Raw genomic sequence first — 15,974 nt, forward strand, 5'->3', positions numbered from 1 at the left:
AGACTCCAACTTGATTGACTCTCACTAATGCTAATTCCCGTGTAATTAGGTAGGATCAGTGATCTTGGTAAAGACTAAAATAAGAACACAGGGCTTTCCAGGAGTTGTAGGAAATCTTCCCCAAACATATGTGTGTAGTAAATTGGGGCTCAGTGGGCACATTTCTGCTGTTCCTTTTGAAGACTGGCTATGTAGCACCATCATAATTACTTCATGAATGAATTCTCTTATATTAAATAAGAATCATGGTCTCTCTGGGGTGGGTGGGGGGGGGTGGTCGGAATATTTTATAACTTTGACAAGTTGCCTGGGAAAAATCAGTGAAATCCTATGTCCTTATTGAAGATGAGTAAATTCTGCTCCCACCAAACCCTCCAGATTTAGAATGGGATAACTACCAATTTCACTGTGAACAAGGTGCAGTAGAATTTTTTTTAAAAATGGAATGAAAAGTAAATTTGATCATTAATTTGCCTTCATGCCTCCATAATTCATTTTGCTTAATCCACCTCTAATCTCAAAGATACTCAGCTATGACACAGTCTGTAACCCTCCCGTAAGGCCCCTCAGTGGTATTGTGTCGCTATGTACTCTTGACCTTCAAAAGAATTGTAGTTTAACCAACTTGATCTTTTCTGTATCTTATAACTCTTGGGTTGCATGAAATAGGACTCAACTCCAGCTAAACAAAAGAGAAGAATTTATTATAGATATGCTTTCAAACAAGAAATGCTTCTGGGCTCCTGGATGAACCTCAACAAGTATAGAAAGATATCAGGAGAGCAGGAAGTCAGCACTTCTTTGATCCTGTTTGTTTTCTGTCTGCTTCACCAGAATGCAGGGTCTCTGAAGGCTGGGCAAGGACTTTGTTTATTATGCGTTTTTTTCAGTTTGGGTTTTTTTGTTTGTTTTGTTGTGTTGGCTTGTGGGTTTTTATTTTTGGTTTGTGAATAAGTTTTTCCATCTCCATATTTTTTGCACCTTAAGCAGTACTAAGCATATGAGTAAGTTCATATTGAGTGACTTTGCAGGAGACCTTCTTACTTAAATTCACAGAAATAATAACAACTTTGAAACCTTAATCTTCATGTTCTTCTCCACTTGCTGAAATTTACTAGCTGCCCTGTGGCTTTATCCTCAGCTTGTTGTCAAGGTGCACATGAATGATAACAGCACTAAATCATTGATGGTGGATGAGCGGCAATCAGCCCGGGATGTTCTAGACAACCTTTTTGACAAAACCCATTGTGACTGCAGTGTAGACTGGTGTCTTTATGAAATATACCCAGAACTTCAAATTGGTAAGTCCCATCCTCAGTGTTAGACTGTGCTCCAAAAACCTGTGGGTTTGCTTTTTTATGGGTTTTGGTCTCTTGTTAAGAAGAATTTGGTTCAAGACTATCAAGATTTCCCATAAATCACTCCCCTTATGGCAGATTCAGTGCTTGCCTCTTCATTCCTTTGTGGTGAAGAGCCTCAGATTGTAACAAGTAGCCAGACCTTGGGGGATGTAAACACTATTATTGCCCCCACTGTAGTGGTTCCATAAGAAAGAGAAAGTGATAGGATGAGACCTCTTACTGCGTGCTTAGTAAGTTGAACATATTGTGGGAGGGCCTGGGTATCTGTCAGCTAATGTCTCTTTAGAGTTTGCGTCTTTACACTATAGTGTAACTCTACCATACATCAGTGTTCATTTCCCCTTCCACCGTCCCCACTCACACTTTGTTTGGTTGAAGAGGCTCAGCTCCAAAGAGCAAAGGACAGTTGGTAGAATTGGAGTAAAAAAAAAAAAAAAAAAGTGAAAAAGCAATTAAAGAAATACTCTTGTTACTTCTCATTGTTAAAATCACTCAGAACAGTTCTCTCTCAGGAGAGCTTGGTGGAATACAGAATTGCCTGCCTTCAAAGCTTTCAGTGAATTTTTTTTTTTTAATGAATGAAATGGTGTACACTGAAAGAATCTCTTGAGGTATTTTGCAACTCTCTGAGTCAAATAGAGAAATGAAAGCCTTCCTGTATGTTTACGTTTGGTTCAGATATGCATATGTAGTTTTTAGTGTCTTAGGGGTGATGTTTCAGAGAACATATCACATGTCTCATAGCCTCCTTCAGAGTTGTTTAGCCAGTTATTGCTTCATGGTCCTCCTTATGGATAAGATGTTTACCTCCATCTGAGACTGTTTAAAGTAAAAAGTAAAAATGCAGATGAGAAAAAAATGCAGTGGCTGGCCATTATCACAATATTGTATGGTCGTCTGCCATGTTTTTTTGTGGAAAATAAGTTGAAGACCTGACACTGAAGAAGAAACATAATAGGGGTGTTACAATGTGACATCATGGAAGAATTAGGAATTTCTAAAAACCGATGAGAAGAATGAAGCATTGTATTTAACTCAATACTAGCTTAATTCTCTGTTGGAAACCCTAATGTCTTGGGTTGGAAAGAATGCTTTTTCTTGTTTCATCAGAAAGGATTTTTGAAGACCATGAAAATGTTGTTGAAGTCTTATCAGACTGGACAAGAGACACAGAAAATAAAGTGCTATTTTTGGAGAAAGAGGAAAAATACGCTGTATTTAAAAACCCCCAGGTAAGATAACTTGTATATAGTTAAACCATATAAAATATGGAGGATTTTTTTTAATGTCACCTGTGTACTAGCAAACATCATTCATTGTCTCACAAAATATTGCAAATATATTCCTTTAAAAAACACACACACACACAATCCAGGGGCACCTGGGTGGCTCAGTCAGTTAAGTGCCAGACGTCAGCTCAGGTTATGATCTCACAATTTGTGGGTTCGAGCCCTCCATCAGGCTCTGTGCTGACAGCTCAGAGCCGGAGCCTGCTTTGGATTCTGTGTCTCCCTCCCTCCCTCCCTCCCCTTTTCTCTCTCTCTCTCTCTCTCTCTCTCTCTCTCTCTCTTTCTCTCTCTCTGTCTCTCTCTATCTCTATCTCAAAAATAAGTAAACATTGAAAAAAAATAAAGGAATGACTGTGTGGCTCAGTCAGTTGAGCATGTGACTTCCACTCAGGTCATGATCTCATGGTTCATGAGTTCGAACCCCACATTAGACTCTCTGCTGTCAGCACAGAGGCCTCTTAGATCCTGTCTCCCTCTCTCTCTTCCCCTCACCCCCCTTTCTTAAAAATAAATAAACATTAAAAAACTTAAAAAAAAATTTTTTTTGTTACATTTCTTTATTTTTGAGAGGCAGAGAGAGCATGAGTGGGGGAGGGGCAGAGAGAGAGGGAGACAGAATCAGAGGCAGACTCCAGGCTCCAAGCTGTCAGCTCAAAGCCCGACGTGGAGCTCGAACTCATGAACCGTGAGATCATGACCTGAGCTGAAGTCGGATGCCTAACCGACTGAGCCACCCAGGCGCCCCAAAAATTTTTTTCACTTAATAAAAATACACAAACTCAACTCTTAGGTCATACGTAAACTATAATAGGCCCTTAAAGGATTCAGAAAGAATAGAAACCATTTTGTTTTTTTAGATCCAGCATCCAAAGCATATCTGTCTGTTTATTGATCCTCTTCTTCTGTCCTTACTTCAATTTGGCTACATTAATTCAATATACCTTGATGCACTAAGGGTCATGAATGCTTCATGTTTTAAACACTCTTTTTTGTTGTTGCTAATACTTGGTGCTTACTGATGCTGAGATTACTAAAGAGGGCACCTGGAAAATGTACCATTTATTGTGATTTAATTCTATAAACAGTCTACGTAATAAAAAGCATTATTCTCCAGGGAGCCTGGGTCGCTCAGTCAGTTAAGCGTCTGACTCTTGATTTCGGCTCAGGTCATGATATCAAGCCCTGCACTGGGCTCCGTGCTCAGTGTGGATCCTGCTTAAGAGTCTCTCATACTCCCATGCGCTCGTGCTCTCTCTCTCGCTCTCTCTCTCTCTCTCTCTCTCTCTCAAAAAAAAAAAAAAAATTTTTTTCTTTTTTTTTAAATTTTTTTTTTCAACGTTTATTTATTTTTGGGACAGAGAGAGACAGAGCATGAACGGGGGAGGGGCAGAGAGAGAGGGAGACACAGAATGGGAAACAGGCTCCAGGCTCTGAGCCATCAGCCCAGAGTCTGACGCAGGGCTCGAACTCACGGACCGCGAGATCGTGACCTGGCTGAAGTCGGACGCTTAACCGACTGCGCCACCCAGGCGCCCCCAAAAAAATTTTTTTTAAAAGCATTGTTCTCCATATTTGAAAAAGCTTCCTTCAAGTCATGTGTACAAGGATGTCACAGAAATACAGGCCTTTTCCCACTGTGGCCTCCAGCCGACTGTAATTGCATGAGGGTCATTAAGTCTTTTTTGGAAAGTCAAAGAACATTAAACACAGACAAGATCATTGGGGACATCCAGACACCTTTATATTTTACAGGTTAAAAAAACTAAGTCCCATATCACTAGAGGCAGAAATAGCAGGATACTAGAGCAGCTTTCTTGTGAGAAAATGCTCTTTCCCCGTACTGTGCTTTTTTCTAGAGTCTTCTCTAGGTTTTGTGGTGGTGCACTGACAAGAAAGCAATTAAATACTATTGTCTTTGACAAATATTGAACAATAAAAGTATGGTTGATGCTTGAACAACACAGTGTGGGAGGGACGTTAGGGGCACCGACCCCCTATGCAGTTGGAAATCTGTGTATAACTTTTCACTCCCCAAAAACTTAATTACTGATAGCCTGCTGTTGACTGGGAAGCCTTACCAATAACATAAACAGTCAATTAACACATATTTTGCATATTAGATGTACTATTCAGTGTGTTCTGACAATAAGCTATGGAAAAAATATTAAGGAAAAAATCATAAGGGAAAGAAAATACAGTACTGTACTATATCCCCCCCCCCCACCCCGCCAAAAAAAATCCGTATATAAATGGATCCATACAGTTCAAACCTGAGTTGTTCAGGGATCAACTACAAAGTTTTCAAATTGTAACTACCTTCAATGGAATGTTTTAATGCCTGTATTAGTTAGGGTACCATCTTAGCTTCTGTGACAAAGAGACTCCCTAGATCAGTGGTTCAAACCATCTAGAAGCTTTATTCTTTCTCACGTACCAGCGCAGACATAGATCGGTAGATTTAGTAGGAGGCTGTGCCATTCTCAACAATAGCTTCTATCTCTGGGCCCAACGCAGCTTTTCCACCCGGCCATTTCCCAGTTCTTAGGGAGGGAATAAAGAGCCAGGGAACTGCACAACCACACTTCTTACTGGAAGGACCTGGAAATGGCACTTTTACTTCTGCTTCCATCACATTGGCCAGAACTTAGTTACAGGGGATTTTGAGCTACACAAGAAACTGACAAGTACAGTCTATCTGAACAACGATACACATAACTAAAATTGGGAGTTGTATTCAGAGTCACCACTTTGCACAATTCCTCCACAAAAAAGTTTTCACATTGAGTCTATAAAAATGGTGCCCAGTGCTGTGTAACATGGCTATAATATTGTATAACCAAGAGGAGAAAGGAGAGAATAAGTATAGGCGGATATCTGCAGCTTGCCATGGCATCTAATGAATCAGTGCACAAAACATAACTACATGCTGTGAATTTTTACAAAGTGCACATCCCATTGAACTACCACCCACATCAAAATATAGAGCATGAGTGATACACCAGCAGACTCGCTTATGTCCCTTTCCAGCCATTGACCCCCATTACAAGAATAATCATGATTCTGACCTCTCTGGCCTCGGTTTTTCATGCTTTTTAACTTTGTATAAAATGGAATTATATCGTAGTACTCTTTGGTGTTTACCTTCATTCCTTTTGTTGCATATGGCAGAACATGGTTTGTTCTTTTTCTTTGCCCTTTGGTATTCCACTGTGCATTTGTACCAAAATAAGTTTATCTGTTGTATTACTGATGGACATTTGATTTGTTCCTAGTTTGGGGCTTTAACAAGTAATGCTGTTGACAACACTCTTGTACCTGTATTTTGTTGAACATATGGAGACTTTTTTCTTGTGTAATACATACAATTGCTAGCTCATAGTTTCTGCACATATTTAGCTTTAGGAGATACTGCCAAGCAGTTTTTCAAAGAGATTGTATGATTTGCCTCCATTAGTATTGTATGAGAATTACCGTTATTCCAGATCCTTGCCAGCCCTTGGTGTTGCAATTTAAAAAAAAATTTTTTAGCTGTTCTATGTGGGTGTGTCGTGGTATTTCCTATGGTTTTAAGTCAAATTTTCTGTTGCCAAAGGCTTGAGTACCTTTTCAAATGTTTATTATCGATTTTTGTGAAGTGCCTGTTCAGGTCCTCTGCCATGATCCTCAGCCTCTTACCAGAGGGGAAATGTGGCTCTCAGAATATCTCAGCATCAATTTGTGGTTCCTTTATCTCTTGGATCTTGGCCCCTTAAGTCCTGGTTGCCTCCATAGCTCTCCAAAACCTTCACACAGTTGTTGTTTTTTTTAATCCAGATTTTCAAGCTGTTCTTTTGAAGCTTTGGTCTAACTACAAGCTACTGATCATAGGAGGAGGCAGAAATCCTCCTGCTGAATTCTTCTGGATAATAATCTGTTCTTTAAAACCAAGTAAATAGATTCTTCTAATTTGCAATCACATTTAAAGACCATAATGGAAGTGGACACATTTTTTAAGTTGCTGATATTAAGTATTTCCATTTTCTCAGTGTTTGGTTGGATAATATATCTTCTGTTCAGTACTCCATGTGAATAGCTACTTCAGCGTGCTGACCTTAGGGCTCTTGCCTTGTTCCTGAAGTAGACTGTGACCATTCCCACATTGATGTCATGGCTCCTAAAAGGGAAGCTTTGTAATTTTGAAATACCCACAGTCCCTTTGTAAAAGCTGTATGCTGAGACCCTTTGATAGTTTTTAACAGAAACATTTTTTTTAAGTTTACACAAAAAGAATAACAAATCCTAGAGAAAAGTATTTCCAGAGTAAGTTTCTTAAAGAAATACAACCTGGAAATTCTTTTGTTTAATTGCCTTATGTTTTTTCCCGAAGTAATGTCTCAAATCAGTTAATTCAAAAATCCAAATATATCCTGTATTTCATTTGGGTTGTTAATTCTTTTTCAAATGTAATTGTCAACATTTATATGTAGTAGTGAATCCCAGAACAGAGTAGTGAGTAACTGATACCTGCTTCCATTCCCTAGTCAGGACTATCTATACCTGTGGGCCTGCAGGTTTGATCATCCTGCCCAGCCAGCTTATGGTGCTGTTTAGGAACTATTTCAAGAGTTAGACACTGTGCGTGAAGAACTAGATTTAACCAGAAATTATAAAAGGAAAAGACTGAGACTCTGAACAACTTATTTGTTTTCTCAAAAGGTTTCAAAACATTGAATGTCTTTCCACTGTTGACTTATATGGTGAACCTTTACTGGAATGCACTCCATTTACTTGGCTTTAGCAAATGTTGTGGAGTATCTGTTTACATGTTTAATCTGTGCTATCTGTGGAAGACACAAAAGCAAAGATAATCTTTGCCTCAGACAATTTACAGTGTAGCTGAGGAAAAAGACATGTACAAAAATAAGAACAGCATAGCTTCCAGCTTTAACATGAGAATGGTTGAGGACAGAGACTATGGCCTGGTACAGTCTTAAGATTAAGTCCCAGCATGCAAAATGCTATTGACAGCACAAGAGAGCTTTAATAAAGGTGTATGCTGAGAATTTTGGTTTTGTAATTACTATATTACTTCATAATATGCAAGGTTAGGAAAATGTCAGCTCAGTAGAGCAGTGAAACTAGGAACTGAGCAGTCAGGTAACCCATTCATCCTGTCCCTGAGGAAAAAATACACTCTGCACAGATGTACAGATGCAGAGGGAGTGCGTGCAGCTCAAGGCAAACCACAGATCTTGCCTGTTGACAGATACTGACTACAGAACAATCTCACCCTGATTTAGGACATGAGGGAAGAGGAAAAACCAACATTGTGTTTATGAGAAAATACTGCAGGACCCTGACAGGAAATAGCATCTCAAAGACATTATGGACAGTATATCAATACAATTAATGAACTGCGGGATTCAGGAGAAAATTGTAGAAACTTGTTACCTTCAGTAGAGGCAGTGAGATATGGACCAAACAAACCAGTAGAAGAGGCAACAAAGCAAGAGTAAAAGAAAAGAGGATGGGAGGGAAAAGAAGGGAAGTAGGAAATCAGGTCTGAAAAGCCTGGGGGTGAGGTGAAATACTAGCTTCTGTGGAGCAGATGGCGGGCAGGGAAGTTTACTCAGAGAAACTTCTGTCCAAGCATTCACCTGGAGAACTTGGGGGAGTTAGCCAGGGGAACAGTAGAGGGGAAGCGGGCATTCTAGGCAGTGGGCCAGTGCAAAGTCCAAGAAGAAAGAGGGACCTGCATTTAGGTCATGGGAAAGGTTGCATGGCTGGACCGTGGAGAGGTGAGCGAGGGATAGGGAGGGACAGTGCATTCAGGTACATTGGTGGGAAAGAAAATGGTCAAAATAGCATATTGGTTAAAACAAGTCAGAAATGAATGTTTCCAGTCACCAGTTCATGCAGATTTAATTGTATGGGATTCATTTAAAATGAATTTTTAGACTGTTTAGTCAGTCTCTAGCATTCAGTTATTTTTAAAAATCCAGTTGCAACCACCAATGCCTACTTTGCCTATATAGCTGTGTTCTTTTTTTTTTTTTTTTTTTAGTTTATTTATTTACTTGGGGCGGGGGTGGGGGGAGCAGCAGAGGGGCAAAGAGAGAAGGAGAAAGAGAGAATCCTAAGCAGGCTCCGCCCTGTCAGTGCAGAGCCTGACACAGGGCTCGAACTCATAAACTGTGAGATCATGACCTGAGCTGAAACAAGAGTTGGGCGCTTAACTGACTAAGCCACCCAGGAGCCCCTATTTAGCTGTATTGTGTTTTTCTTTTATATTAAACTGCACTTCCTTGACACTGTGTGATCCAACTTGGCTATCATGATTGAAGCTATTGCATGGAGTGTGCCCTATTCTTTGCAGGTACATAACCTGACATTGAGGCTTCATTCTTGCACAAAAATGATTCATGGAATTAGAGATGATGAGTAAAATGCCTTCTGCAGAAGGTCATGATATGACAGAAGGTTCTGCAACCACTGATAATAATCAGGGGTGCTGTTCATTGCATTAAGATGCTGGGGTATTGTGCTTGTTCCTGCCATCTCAGTGCCTGTCAGAGTTCATAGAGGCCTGGCCCCTGGGGGACCTCATCATTCCTGGAGTAGGTCCTTGTCCTCCTGGCTGGGAGCAGTACAATGGCCAATGGCATCAGGCTGTTGGTTTACACTCACTTCACTCATCAATACTTCCTCCAAACCCAAAACTTTAGGAGTAGATGTCAAACAAGCAAACTCAGCTAACAATGAAATAGAGATAAAAAGAAGGAACTTTAAAAAGTCTGACAAATGGCCCAAAAGTCTTAAAGATGGATAAAAACTTGAGAGCTACTAAATACTGAGTGCATTGGAATGAGTAAGACCTGAGAAATAAATGGGGGCAGGGCGTGGATTTTGAACCAGTTTATTGTTTCTGCTATGATTTTATTCCTGATCCAGTTGTTAAATCAAATCATATGGGTGTAGCAAGACTTCATTTAGACTGGAGGGGAGTGGGCACAAGATGATCAAGGGACTTGTAAACAATGTTAAAGACATCGGCCTTGATCCTGAGGCTTCCAGGGAGCTGTTGAAGGGTTTTGAAGGGGGGCAGTATCATCATGGCTGCATGATGGAGGATGGATACAAAAGAAAGCAGCGTGAAAGCCACCATGTGATGGAGAGGTGGTTACAGAGCCCAGAAAAAGGAGGTGATGATGGACCCAAGGGAGTTGGAAGATATGTAGGAGGCAGAATTTTGCAGAATATGGTGACCATGAATGCTGGTATAATGAGGAGGCATAGAAGCAGACAAGGGTGACATTCTGGTTTCAGGCTAGGGGATGGGATGGATCCTGATGTCATTCACTGTGGCAGGAAGCACAAGAAGGGAAATAAGTGGGGAGAGGGACATAATGAGCTAAATTTTAAACATGCTGAGTTTCCCCCTTTCCTTCAAAAAAAAACCACATTTCACCCTCCATAAATTTAGCATGAAATTTACACATTTCACTTGAGTATTTTCTGTCAGATGGGCAATCATAAGAGATGTGCTCCTCAGTTTTTCTTTGGGTTACTTTCCTTTTCTCATGAGATAACAGAAACCTTTTCATTACTGAGATTCCCATCTGACCTGTTCTCAGAGTGCAGGGCATTTACAGAGGGATAGAAGATTTTTGGAGAGAAACCAGGTTCTGCAAATTTATGAACCCAAAGATGCTTATTTAAAAGCAATCCCACTAGGGGTGCCTGGGTGGCTTAGTCAGTTAAGCGTCTAACTCTTGGTTTAGGTTCGGTCATGATCTCCTGGTTCGTGAGTTCAGCATCGAGCCTCCCATCAAGCTGCAGGTCTCCTGGCTGACAGTGCAGAGCCTGCTTGGGATTCTCTGTCCCCCTCTCTCTCTGCCCCTCCCCTGCTCGCTTTCTCTTTCTCTCTTAAACATTATTTAAAATGTTTTAAATAAACATTTAAGAAATAAATTTCAAAAATAAAAGGAATTCCACCAGGATTACTGGTCTGTATTTCCGGAGGTAATAACAGATCACCCCATTTATAAATGAAGAAAAGCAGAGTAGCGAATTCCCCTGGTTGCTGTTATGCCCTATTCCGTTTAAAAACTACTTATTATTCTGGAGTGCCTGGGTGGCTCAGTCGGTTGAGTGTCCGACTTCGGCTCAGGTCATGATCTCGTGGCTCGAGAGTTCGAGCCCCGTGTCGGGCTCTGTGCTGGAAGCTCAGAGCCTGGAGCCTGCTTCTGTCTCTGTGTCTCCCTCTCTCTCTGCCCCTAACCCACTTGCATTCTGTCTCTGTCTCTCTCAAAAATAAATAAACATTAAAAAAATTTAAAAACTACTTATTCTTTTGGACAGTCATTGCTTTGTTTGGCTTCACTGCCAAGAGGCAGGAACCACATATGAGCCTAACTATTGAACCTTGGTGAGGATGCAAGACTATCAGTGGTTCTTCAGAGAGCCACTGCTAAAGCCTGAGATCACTTTATCATGAGAACAGAAAGTGCACTAACTAGATTTTTTTTCAGCGTGATTATTGAAAGGATTCGGAGGCATCTCGTGGGGTAAAAGATAGGAAGCATGACCAGGCCTCCTAGGGGCTGGCACTGGGAGTAGAAAGTTGTGGGGACCACAGCCAGGGGCATCTTGGGCCCAGCCTTCCCATGGGCCTCTATTACTCTGTCCCTCAACAAGCAGTGTCCTTCCTCTCCCTCTCAGTAGGCCCCCTTACTTTGCCTACTCATCTCCCCCACACAGCCCCTTATGGCCAACCCCAGATGGTGGCTGCCTCTATGAACGGATGTCAAACTTTTGTGGTTGCATACCCCCTGGAAGAAATTTTATAAGCTGTATACCACCTCACATATTTGTATGTTGACATCCAGAATTTTTCAACACTAGTTTAAATAGATGCAAATAATGCAATGACTAGCATATTATGAATTTTGACATTTTTAAAAGTTATCCAGTGGAGTCTAAATAGTTTCATGGCAGTTTGATTACTTTTCCATGTAAGAAGCACATGAGTAGCTTTTTGTTAATAGACTTTATTTCTTGGAGCAGTTTTCAATTCATGATAAAATTGAGGAAGTTCCCATATACTTTCTACACATACATAGTGCCCCCCCCACTATCAGTATCCCCCACCACACTGGTATATTTGTTACAATCAGCGAACCTACATTGATTGACATGCCATTATCACCCAAGTCCATAGTTTACATGAGGGTTCACTTTTGGTGTTGTGCAATAAACCTTTTTAACATTTGGGAAAATTTACATTGTTCCTTGTTTTTCCCCTTGAACTATTCCCATTCCATTTTCTCCCCAAAGATTTCTCCTATTTTAATATATTTTTATGCCTGAAAGTCTCTGATTGAACTCTCTCTCATATTTCTCTTCAACAAATTATATTTATAAATTGGTAAGTAATTTTTTAATTTCCTGTCATCATAAGGCACTTATGTGTTAAAAAATTACACAATTGGTTGAACAATTTAAAAACATTGAAATTAAATTGCTTGACAATTTAAAAACATTAAAATTATAACAATTGATATTAATGTTAAAAAGTAAAACTCCAAGGGGAAACATCCTTAATGAGATAAATAGATGAAACCTTCTCCCCTCTGATTAGTTCCAGGATAAAAGGATGAATGTTCAGTATCAATTATATTCCTATTTTTCATTCTTGTAGAAGTTAAGTACTTTTTATAGATACAAGCAGTGAGAAACCTTGTTCACATAAATAAGTGGACAAGAATAGAAGAGCTTTGTGAGAGCAATGCCATTAAATTCTTTGAACTCCTTCCAAGTTACCTGCCACTGAGAGATCAATGATGATTCTTTTAATGCACCACCTGACATGATTAGGTGCCTTCCATTGTGTAAAGGCAAAGAGTTAGAAACCACTTGACTTCCCAAAAGATTTGTTTTGAGTTGTGAGTCTTTCTTTCCCTCTCACCACCCATGTTTCAAGTTGTCCCTTTGTTTTGAGCCTTTGAGCTCCCCACCCAGGGCAGTAAGATCCTCTGTGGTTGTGAGGTGTGCCTTTCTCTTGGGAAGTGGGAAAAGGGCCTTCCACTCTCAGGCAGATCCATTTTAGAAAAGAGTATGTATGGAAGTTGAGGGTGTAGAAATCGATGCCCATCTACCCTTGGAGGGGCTTCAGTATACACTCCAAGGGGGACACAGTTGAACACAGCCTGGCCTTGAATGGTGACTCAGGCTCCCCCACAGTTAAATTAACTGTCTTCTGCTTTTGAATTGGTCACAACTGTTATAAAATAATGATTTGTGTCATTTTCATATTCAGCTTGTTAGGAGGCTCAAGGAAGGTAAATATTACTGAACTTCTTGTCAGACAGTAAGGACACTTAGCTGATAATAGCCAGTGAAGTGTGTATCATGTATATACACACACACACACACACACATATAATATTTATATAAATATATATTTATAATATAAATATATATTTATAATATAAATATAAATTATTGATATAAATATAATATTTGTATATAAATATACAAATAAAATATACAAATAAATATATAATAATATACAAATAAATATACAAATAAATACACAAATATACAAAATATAAATACATAAATATAAATACAAAATATAAATACATAAATATACAAAATATACAAATAAAATACACAAATAAATATTTGTATATAAATATATATATACACATATATAATTTATTGTCAAATTGGTTTCCATACAACACCCAGTGTTCATCCCAACAGGTGCCCTCCTCAATGCCCATCACCCACTTTCCTCTCTCCCCCACCCCCCATCAACCTTCAGTTTGTTTTCAGTATTTAAGAGTCTCTTATGGTTGGCCTCCTTCCCTCTCTGTAACTTTTTTCCCCCTTCCCCTCCCCCATGGTCTTCTGTTAAGTTTCTCAGGATCCACATGAGTGAAAACATATGATATCTGTCTTTTTCTGCCTGACTAATTTCACTTAGCATAATACCCTCCAGTTCCATCCACGTTGTTGCAAATAGCCAGATTTCATTCTTTCTCATTGCCAAGTAGTATTGTATTGTATATATAAACCACATCTTCTTTATCCATTCATCAGTTGATGGACATTTTGGCTCTTTCCATAATTCGGCTGTTGTTGACAGTGCTGCTATAAACATTGGGGTACAAGTGCCCCTATGCATCAGCACTCCTGTATCCCTTGGGTAAATTCCTGGCAGTACTATTGTTGGGTCATAGGGTAGGTCTATTTTTAATTTTTTGAGGAACCTCCACACTTTTTTCCAGAGTGGCTGCACCAGTTTGCATTCTCACCAATAGTGCGAGAGGGTTCCTGTTTCTCCACATCCTCCCCAGCATCTATAGTCTCCTGATTCATTCATTTTAGCCACTCTGACCGGCATGAGGTGGTATCTCAGTGTGGTTTTGATTTGTATTTCCCTGATGAGGAGTGACACTGAGCATCTTTTCATGTGCCTGTTGGCCATCTGGATGTCTTCGTTAGAAAAGTGTCTATTCATGTCTTCTGCCCACTTCTTCACTGGATTCTCTGTTTTTCGGGTATGGAATATGGTGAGTTCTTTATAGATTTTGGATACTAGCCCTTTATCTGATATGTCTTATTAGGAACAGACCAGGAGACTCTGGGAGCCTCCAGGAGGAGGGTCTTTCAGTCCTTGGGATCAGAGACAGCCTCCCTGAGGAACATGTTTCTCATGTTCACCAAGGGAACAGAGATGAAGGAGGGAGGCAGGAGGGGAGATTCCAAGCCATAGAGAAGAATTATAAAGGCCCATAATCAGACTGTATGTCATGTTCAAGGAATAGAAAGGCGCAGTGAGGCTGCCGTGGAGAGTGCTATGGGGATAGCATGCACGGGGCCAAATCCGTGGACCTGACATGCTGTGCTGAGGGTTTTCGATGACAGCTTCATAAAACGTGTTTTCTGTTCAGATTTGTTTCTACCAAACTGCCTCTCACTAGAAAGCAGTACCCTGAAGTGGCCAAGAGTGTGGCTCCTAAAGTCAGACTGGTGGGATTTGAATCCTGACTCCATTGCTTGTTAGTTGTGGGTCCTTGAGCAAATTACCTAACTTCACCAAGTCTCTATTTTCTTGTCTGAAAATTAGGATAATTTGTTTTTAGAAATATGTTGTGAGAAGTAAAGGCCATCATCCACACAAAGTGTAATACATACCATGATTTTAGTTGGCTTCGTTGTAGACAATAGTCTGAATGAGAGAAGCGATGGAGGCACGTGGGAGGACATGTCTCCAGAAAGTGTCAGTGGTGCTCTTGGATTAGGGTGATCACAGTGGGGCCAGGCCAGACTTCCATCTGAGACAGTGGTGCTGTATAATCTCACAAGTTTTGGGGCAGGTAATCAAAGAAGTGTGCATAGGAATCTAACCTCAGGCTACCTGAAGTTGTTCAGGACAAATTAAGGAAGTAAGGATTTAATCCCTAGGTTCCCCATGATGCCAGGCACTTGCTCAAGAACTACATGAGCATCCACATTGTATTGAATGCTTCTTGTATTGTATCCACATTGTATTGATGCTTCTTGAGCATCAAATGTATCCACATTGTATTGATGCTTCTTGAGCATCCACATTGTATCGAAAAACAGCCAGGGAAGGAGACTGTAGGTGAGATGCAAGGCCAGGGGTGTCTTCCGGATGTAATGGGCAGAAGAAGAAGAAGCATTTACAAGCTAGTGTGAAAATAAAAGCAGTAACCAGCATTGTTTAGGAAGTGAGGTACATGCAGAGGACAGATGCATAACATGGGGATATTATGTTTGGCTGTGTGTCTGGAGGCATGGGGTCAGCAGCCAGTGAAGTACAGCTAGGATACTATGGGCTGATGAGTGGTGTTTAGCACCATATTCTAAGCACCAAGACAGAGTTGTCAGAGATGGGGGCCTGTTATAGCCTGGGCCCAGGATGTAGAATTTAAAGGATGTAGGTTGGTGGGCAGAAAAACCCAGGTTGAGGAAGGAGAGGTGTCAATTCTACTCATTAACAATTGTGGCTGTTCTATAGTTGAGAAAGTTTCCCAAAGCTTCAAATATCCCAGAAAATTAAGCACCTCCTCAAAGAGAAAGAGCCTAAAGAAATTGTTTTATATTTCTATTTTGTATTTCAGGTAGGCCTAATGACTAGAAGAAGAAAAGAACAAAAAGATGAGGTGGGAGGCACTGTGGAATCCCACAGGGAATGGAAGATAGGCCTCTGGGAAAGCCCACCCCCAATATTTATGGGGCCTAGGGCAAGAGTAGATTGAAGGCCTATAGGCAATATATCTATATATATTTAAAGTTCTGGGGCGCCTGGGTG

The 15,974-nt window shown here is 40.3% G+C and overlaps 1 protein-coding gene across 2 annotated transcripts in view; it reads left to right on the forward strand.

The window, feature by feature from the left end:
• The window catches only part of APBB1IP (amyloid beta precursor protein binding family B member 1 interacting protein), a 102,169-nt gene that overhangs the window by 55,504 nt on the left and 30,691 nt on the right, over window positions 1–15,974 (forward strand). For both annotated transcript variants that reach the window (XM_047866179.1, XM_047866180.1), the window contains exons 6-7: window positions 1,142–1,301; window positions 2,472–2,593. In XM_047866179.1, coding sequence (XP_047722135.1) covers window positions 1,142–1,301; window positions 2,472–2,593 — 282 coding nt within the window. The remainder of the gene's footprint in view (window positions 1–1,141; window positions 1,302–2,471; window positions 2,594–15,974) is intronic.

The sequence above is a fragment of the Prionailurus viverrinus genome, chromosome B4 (assembly GCF_022837055.1).
Source record: "Prionailurus viverrinus isolate Anna chromosome B4, UM_Priviv_1.0, whole genome shotgun sequence".
Classification (NCBI taxonomy): Eukaryota; Metazoa; Chordata; class Mammalia; order Carnivora; family Felidae; genus Prionailurus; species Prionailurus viverrinus.